Here is an 8,941-nt window from a genome sequence, read left to right on the forward strand (position 1 = left end):
TCACAGTTTACAAGTAGCTGTCCAGTAATGCAGGTTTTTTCCATGACAATGATTTCGCCAGCCATCCCTAGAGGACAAAATTAAGAAAAGGGAAAAGAAAATACAGCTATGTGGAATAAAGAAAAAAAGGCAATGAGATGACAACAGAAGTAGATAGCTGTAAAGTAGCCCGTGCACTTTCTTCCATATTGCATAAACTTAAGAGTGCTGCCCACCCATCTCTGGGTCAACAGAGAACTATTCCAGCATGAAATATGTTCTCCCCATTATGAATCCCTCTCCTGGTTGTGTTTCAAATCATTGCCTGCACCCTGACTTTCCTTTGAAAGAAACCCCATCCTCTCTCCCCTCTTCCTCTCCCTCTTCCCCCCCCCCCTCTCTCTCTCTTCCCCATCTCTTTCCCTCTCCCTCTTCCTCCCTCCCTCTCTCTCTTTGTCATGGTTTGAGGACAAGATGAAGACATTATGACAAGGACTCAGCAGAAAAAGATATTGGAGGGCCATGTTTGAGCCAGAATGGGGTGCAAATAGGGAAAAGCTCAAATTGTATTTGATGTGTGAGTGGAGGGCTGGGTGAAGGAGAAAATCAAGGCTGATGAAAGATAAATTTAATCCCTTACCAGGCTTCCAAACCTTCTGGACCTGCTGCAGCTCTCTTGACACAAATTATATCATCAATGATTTCATCAGTCACCAAATCTAGTGAGCAAACGGGAAATAATTGTGGCATGGAGTAGAATGGGAGAGATTCGAACAAAACAGCCAACAGACCTAACAACTCAACCTGACAACTCTTCATACTGATCTAGTCAATCTTTGCTTTTTAGGAGGTTAAAATCCAAACCTTCTCCACTAAGGAAGATGCCCTTAAACTAGAGATCTCCATGATGGAAGGTGGAACTTTTAGCATAGCAATACAAAATTAAAATGCACACCTTCTTTAATTGGATGACAATTACAATAGAAATGCAACATTCGGGTCAAGACAAGTGAAACATCCTGTTCCCTAAAATAGCTTCTTAGGAACTTGAGGAATAACAAACCCTGAAGCTCAACCATATATATTTAGATGGGTAAGGGACATTGATAAGGCTGGGAAAAAAGATCTGCTTTCAGACTTGGAAGTTTCTCTTACTTTAACTTACAGTGAAGATGGTGTTAGTACCCATGGCTGATGCTTCCTGTCTAGACTATCTCAAAAGTCTGACATCAGTCTTGCAAGTCTCAAAGTACATCTCTTTTGTTTAAACAAAAAACATGCATGAAGTTTCTTCCTGCCTCACCTTCTGCCTTGGCTGGTGGGGAGTAGCCATGATTGGCAATGCTAGTGGGTAACCTGTGGGACAGGTACAACTTTCTCCCCCTTAAAAAGGAAGAATATGGCCACATTAACCCCTTGCAGTTGGAAACCTGAGTGTTGTGATTCAGGGTCAGCCTGTGGGTTCGGCAGTTGGGTCGGACAACTCAGAGGAGGAGGAGGGGGGTGTTGAAGAGCTTGCTGAGGGGATTGGACAGCTTGATGAGAGCCCTCAGCCAGGTCCCTCTCATCTGGTCATGACGCAGACCCAGCTGTATGAGCCTGTCAGCATGGATGAAGATGACCCACAGCTGGCCCTGTTCAAGGACGCCCGACGCAGGAGGCAGTCAATCAGGAGTAAACAGAGGAAGGCAATGGGGCTCCTCGGAAGGAGGCAGAGAGAAGCCACGCCCTGAACTGTATTTAAGGGGGAATGCGTGGGAGGGCTGGTTTGCTGAAGGCAACCGCTTGAAAAGCTCCTGTTTCTTGGTTCGTGTCTTGTTTTATTTGTTTTTGTAGCAATAAATTTGGCAGGCGTAATTCCAGCCTCTTGCCTTCTTGTAAAAGGGGTTGTCCCTGCCTTTTCTGCAGGGCCGGTAGCAGGCTGGTACAGAACACTGAGGTGGATTCATAAATGACAGAACCAATGGCACCCAGCTGGCAAAACATGAATGTTTTCCAGATGGAAAGTTTAAATACAGTTTAAATGGATTTTTCAGTAGGACAGGGCTACAGCCCTAGTGCTATTTTTAAAATATAGATTTAGCACTAAAAAAACCCTGGCGCTCTAAAAAGTGCACTAAATCCATGAATGTAGAATGTCTGATTTGTGTACATAAGGAATCTAAGCAATTGCACATCTGTCACTGATGTGTTCATCCTGTTTATAGGCTCACTACTTCCACCTAGGAATGGAGAAGAAATTAGTTGATTTTGAGATTTGAAGGCATGTTTTTCCAGTTTTATGACTTCCAACTAGTATACAATTTACATGTTCATTTGCATATTTCTAAAATATATAATCCAGGTTTTGTGTGTGTGTGTGTGTGAACAAAGATATTTTATATTGAAATTTGTACAAAATACATAGGCTGAAAGTAATGTGCATGGGAAATAACATGCAACATTTGTAAAAAGCAAAAATGTTCATTGAATAGCTGTGGAGTGCCTTGGTGCTCTCTGAGCTTGGTTGTTTGCTTATAGACATTTTATTAACTGACTGGATAACATCATTAATGTTAGTGAATGTGGAGTTTGTTCTCTGTTTATACACAGTAGCTTGCCCTGCCAGTGTTATTGGCTACTAGAGAGAATGTGTTCTGATCTGTTTCTCCCTTAGCTTTTTTTACTGGAGCTGTAGTGAACTACTGGTTAGAATGCAGTATAGCAGCCTACCTCTGTCCACAGCCAGGAGTTCGATCCTGACTGGCTCAAGGTTGACTCAGCCTTCCAGCCTTCTGAGATCACTAAAATGAGGACCCAGATTGTTGGGGGGCAATATGTTGACACTGTAGACCATTCAGAGAGTGCTGTAAAGCAGTGGTCCCCAATCTTTCCAGTTTTGTGGACCGGCAGCAGCAGGGACAGGAGGAGAAGGGATGGTTTTGTATGTGTGTCTGCCACTGACAAAAATGGAGCTTGCACAGCCTGGTTCCCAACTGGCTGCAGCCTGTTATTGGGCCATGGAGTGGGGATTGGTGATCCCTGTTGTAAAGCACTATAGAACGGTATATAAGTGCTGTTGCTATTGTCTTTTTTGAATGATGAATAAATGTGGTTTTTCTCTGTGTGTCTGTTGATGGCTGACTTATCTGAATGCCAAGCTTTCAGGAAATCACTAGCATTTTTAGATTTGGCTTGGTGTAAGATGCTCATAGTTTCCCAGCTGAAACTACAGTTGAATCTGTCCATGCGTTGTGAAATTAAGGAGTTTTCATCATGTCCTCTGCCTGCTAGTTGGTGTTCATGGATGCTCTCTGCTAATCTTCTGCCTGTCTGTCATACAGTATATAGTGGCTGCTCCAGTCCTTACACTGTATGTTGTAAATGAGTCCTGTTTTTTCTTCTCAGGCTACTGGGTCTTGTCAGGTACAGTAATTAAACATCTGCAAGAAAACAACCAAGCTCAGAGAGCACCAAGGACCCCACAGTTCATTCCTGAGCTACCTATAATTCTCTTTAATAACAAGCTTTTGCACATTAACAAAAATGAGAAATAAAGAGAAATCCAGACCCAGATCCAACATTCTCTCTTTACAAACTGGACTTTAATAGGAATATTTTAGGAAAAGGAAAAAAAAACTCTTACCACGACAAGATAAGCTGCAGAGGTTCTTTGAAGTGCTGTGGTGATCAACACACCAGGAGCGACTGTTGATCTGGAAAATGCCATATTCAGAAGTACCATCAGAGTTCTGGGTCACCTTAGCTGTGTTGAAACCACTTGCAAAATATGCCAAGCAGACCCCTGAAGGGAGAAAGTGATGTACAGATTCACATCTGTGTGGAAGTTTGGTTCAGAAAAGAAGCAGGTAATAAATAAGAAATCATGCTAGAAATAAGACCGTTTGTTTTATAGACAGATTATTAGCACTACATGATGAATCCAGTTTGCCTAAGGCAGGGGTAGGCAACCTTGGCTCTTTTATGACTCGTGGACTTCAACTCCCAGAGTTCCTGAGCCAGCCATGCTGAGGAGAAAAGGAGAGGTTTCCATGCTGAGCCATCCTGGCTCAGGAATTCTGGGAGTTGAAGTCCACGAGTCATAAAAGAGCCAAGGTTGCCTACCCCTGGCCTAAGGCTTGAATTGCAAATGCACACGGGGTAGCTGGCAGCATATATGTGAAGATATGTGGCCTGCTTGCACGCTTGTAGTAGAATACAGAAATTAGTCCCGGAAGACCAATTGGGAAAGAAAGAGTAGTGGGATACAGGTGGTCCTCGACTTACAACAGTTCATTTACCAACCATTCAAATTTACAACAGCACTGAAAACAGTGTCTTATGAGCATTTTTCACACGACCGTTGCAGCATCCCCATGATTATATGATCCAGATTCAGACACTTGGCAAATGACTCATATTTGTGACTGTTGCAGTATCCACGGGTCATATGATCCCCATTTTGCGACCTTCTGACAAGCAAAATCAATGGGGAAGCCAGGTGGACTTCACAAGTGTCTTAATAACAACTGCAGTGATTCATTGAACAACTGTGGAAAGGAAGGTCATAAAAATGGGGCCAAGCTCCCTTGACAAATGTCTCACTTAGCAACCGAATTCTCAGATGCTATTGTCATCATAAGTCCAGGACTACCTGCATAGTCTTCATTTTCTCAAATTAAATGCAAAATAATCTCACGCACAGGAAAGAATGTGGTATTCTGCAATAATTATTCATTTTACAAGGTGGTTTTTTTTAAATAAATGCAAGTAGAATACAAATGCTTAACATGGAATATAGATGACGCCAATGCTTCTCAGGAGAGGAAAAAACATTATTTGAAAAATAAAACAAGATGTAATCTGCCTACAAGAGACACATATTAGAAAAAAAGAAATAAAATATTTGATTTATAAATATTTGGGTGAAGAATTTATCTCAGCAACAGCTATAAAAAGAAATGGAGGTTTCTTGTGTATAAAGACCCAACTAAAACCAAAACTTGTATTGATTGTTATCCAGGAAAGATTTTTTGGGGCATAACCTAATTTGCATGGGACTAAGACTTTGATACTGGGAATCTATGTTCTAAATGAGAAGAAATCATTGTTCTACAAAGCAAGGGTCCCCAACCCCCAGTCTGTGGACCGGTACCAGGCCGTGGCATGCCAGCAACCAGTCTGCACAAACAAGAAAAGCCCCATCCGTGGGATGCAGGCAACACACAAAACCATGCCCGCTCCGGTCGGTGGAAAAACCTCTCTCCACAGAACCGGTCCCTGGTGCCCAAAAGGTTGGGGACCTCTGCTATAACGAACCTATGGAGATGCCAATAGGTTTCTCTTATGAAAATTGGTGTTCAATGGGGGATTGGAATGGAGAGATTTCCCCACAACTTGATGGAATGTCTGGAAAAAAATCACCAAAGGAAATAAGTTTTTTTATTTGATGGACAGTTTAGGGCTGGTTGATATATGGATCCCCAAAAATGATAATTTGGGATAGTACACCTAAATTTCTGAAAGACGTAGATCCTTTTCGAGAATAGACATGATTTGAACTTCAAAGAATTTGGCTACTAAAGTTTCTGAAACAGATATATTACCAAAGACTTTTTCAAATCATAATCCTATGAGTTTGATTTATGAAAGGAAATCCAATTATTTAGATGGAGACTAAATGAAACGTTACAGAAAGAAGCAATAGTGGAGGATTGTAAAAAGAAATTAAAATCAAAAGTTATTTTGTACAACATAATTGTGAACACAAAAAGAAGAGGCAACAGGAAAACAAGCTGTTTTGGGCGAGATAAAAAGAAAATAAGAATTAAAGAAATTTCCAGAGAAGTATTTCTCATCAAATTAATTTTTACAACTATAATTATGCTAACAGTAAAAGAAATTAAAATAAAAATGAACCATTTTTTTTTAGTTTACAACAATCTAATGAAAAATAAGCCATGTTGATTTTCTTAGATGCAGAGAAGGGTGTTGATAATTTGAATTTGCTCAAAATTTTGGAAGATATGAACTTTGAAGATAACTTTATAAAATGGCTAGGATCAAATTTTAATTCACAGAAGGAGCAAATAATTGTTAATGGAGATCTAACAAAACAGAGATAATGGAACAAAATAGGGATTGCCCACTGTCTTTTCTCTTGTTTTATTTAGGTTCTTAAAATACTGAATAGAGATTTAAGACAAGAGGAGAGAATTGTGGGAATAAAAATTTAAAAAGTAATTTAGAAGTTCAGGGCTTTTGCAGTTGACTTTGGTGTTGGTTTGGAAGATCCTTGAAAAATATTAATGGGAAAACTAAAACAATTTGGTACATTAGCAGGTTTCAAGGTCAATAACAGAAGACAAAGATATTAACAAAAAACATGAATGTAGAAGATCAAATAAAACTGATGAATAAAACAGGTTTTAATATTGAGAAGAAAATAAAATAGCTGGGTATCAATTTGACAAATATGAACTGTATATTATTTCAAAATAACTATGTTAAGACATGGGATGAAAAATTTGCAGAGAGAGATCCTGCATAAGACACTAAACTAGTGGAAAATAGGGGGTTGGATAGCAGGGTGTTGAATATTTGCAGATACTCAAACATTTATTCTCATAAATGTTTGGAGCCTTATTCTTAAGCATTATGTTGCTCAGACATGTTTTATTGTTTGTCTTGTGTTCTTTGAATAGTAAAAGCATATTCTCCATCTTTTCTCCAGCAGGACTTCAAGAGATGTGGTGGCGCAGTGGTTAGAATGCAGTATTGCAGACTAACTCTGCCCACTGCCAGGAGTTCAGTCCTGACCAGCTCAAAGTTGACTCAGCCTTCCATCCTTCCAAGGTCAGTAAAATGAGGACCCAGATTGTTGGGGGCAATATGCTGATTCTGTAAAGAGCTGTAAAGCTATTGCTATTTCTAATCCACATATCCATGTAATCCAGGCCAACAAAGAGGCTGGATGCATCACAGTGCTACAAATGTTATTAGCATTCTTCAGTCTGTTACATCTAAGTTAAAGACTGTCCTAGGTCTGAGGATCCTTTACCAGCTTCAGCATAACACAATACATCCAACTTTGTTACTAGTGTCAAGACAGGTCATTTTTTCATTTTGGGTAAGGGGGTTGGACAAGATGGCTATTTCGAACCATAGTGGCAATTACAAGTATGGAAGTCAAGTCTATATACTATATCTATAAAAATAAATCTGATCATAACTTATACAAAAACAAAAAAAGTTTTCCAATAGCAGCCGAATGCACAAATGAACAGTCAATAAATGTATAAACAAAGAGGTAAATCAGTTTAAGTATATAGAGGTTATTTTTAAAACAATAAGGAATTTTATTATTTATTTACCGGTATGTGTTAAATTTATTTGCTGCCTATCTCACTGTGGGGCTACTCTAATTAAAGGCTCAAATTAATTATGCTGCCTCAAAGGCATACTGTACAACAGGGCCACAGCCAGTCCAAAATTTTATAGAATACAAGGAGGGAAATTTGGTCTGGCAACAATTAAATTATTTCAAGCCAAACCAATAGCACAAAGGATATATAGAATATAATTGGATCTACCTTCACATCCTACAGTCTGTGAATGGGTCCAATCAGCTTTCCTTAGGGACATAATAGGTGTTATCAGATGCATAACTAATGTAATCTTGAGGCTAGAAAGAGGCTTGCCAAGTGTTCAGGACTGGTCCAGAACACCAACAATTTGGTTCATAGTTACATCAAATCCCAGTAGATTATTTCCACTGTTGCTAAAATATCAAGACCACTGGCAATTAGTTTGTTGGGGGGGAGGCATATTACCTATAGTTTCTCACCTAAATACTGTATCTAAGCCAGCTGGGTTATAAGAATTCCATGTGAATAGTTTAAGAAGGGATAGCTGATGTGGAACACCCTAAAGTGTTGATCCTCCATACTTCCACTGCTCATTGGCAAAAGGTACTAAAGGTGCTCCAACCAATTATTTTACAACATTCTATTTTTTTATGAAAAAAAATAAATTTATTTATTGTTAAACTTCTATTACCCACCTCGCCGAGGCAGCTCTATATAAATAATAAGCCTTGCACTAGCTGACTCCTGCAGTGCGGGCACATGAAAAAGTTCCAGAATCAAACACAGCACCTGAACAGAACTGGAAGAATGCAGGATTCAGAGCCATTTATATTCCTGCCTCAGGCTTTCTAGTCTGTTCTAAAACATGTACTGTGAAAGAACCAGTATGTTCTTTCTTTTTCTTCTTTTCTTTTCTTTTCTTTTTTCTTTTTTTTGGCCACCCTTTCAGATAGAAAGCTGTGATCATTATTTTAAAAAAGAACAGTCAGGAGGCTACTCACAGTTATCCAAACTGTAGCCCTCATGCCCATCCATTCCCCAGCGTTGCAATATTGCTGCCAGATCACAACGATTGAAGATCTTGCCATAGACTTTCACTATGAGGCAGGTCAACAGAGCTAACCACAGGCAGAGACTTTTCATTGCTCCTCAACAAGGTGCTTCTGTTATCTCTGGTACCCTGAAAATGGGAGGCCGGGAGGGTTTCCCAGGCTGGCAAATCTACAAAGAAAAGAGAAACATCTAGAGGCAAACTGTTGATGAGAAGGTTGCACTTTGATAGGGAGAGTTGTTTTTGTACATCAGGAAGCAGGAGTGCAGTGCAGAGGCACACAAGATGGAAGTGCAGATGGCATTGCCAAATGTCCAGAGCTGACTTGTGGATTGTGGAAAGAGTGGTCAGCTCATGAAATACTTCAAAGTATTTATTTAAGAGTCACATATATAGAGAAGAGGCTCAAGTCTTCCTTGGTTTATGTATTAAAAAAAAACCTTTATTAACAGCACTCAACCTTGCTCACCTCCTGTCTTTTGCAACTGGAATAGTTTCTGGGTTGATTTACTCAGAATGTTTTGAATAAGAAAACTCATCAAAGTTTTCAGAAGACTGGAAAAGA

The 8,941-nt window shown here is 39.6% G+C and overlaps 1 protein-coding gene across 1 annotated transcript; it reads right to left on the minus strand.

Moving 5' to 3' along the window:
• LOC310634083 (lysozyme C-like) lies at window positions 1–8,468 on the minus strand (the record flags this gene model as incomplete). Its single annotated transcript, XM_083352136.1, has 4 exons — window positions 1–67; window positions 620–698; window positions 3,605–3,763; window positions 8,327–8,468. The coding sequence occupies 4 exons, from the start codon at window positions 8,466–8,468 to the stop codon at window positions 1–3; spliced, it is 447 nt and encodes a 148-aa protein (XP_083208262.1).
• Between the last annotated feature and the right edge of the window lie 473 nt (window positions 8,469–8,941).

Source organism: Vipera ursinii (genome assembly GCF_947247035.1).
Source record: "Vipera ursinii genome assembly, chromosome: 2".
NCBI lineage: Eukaryota > Metazoa > Chordata > Lepidosauria > Squamata > Viperidae > Vipera > Vipera ursinii.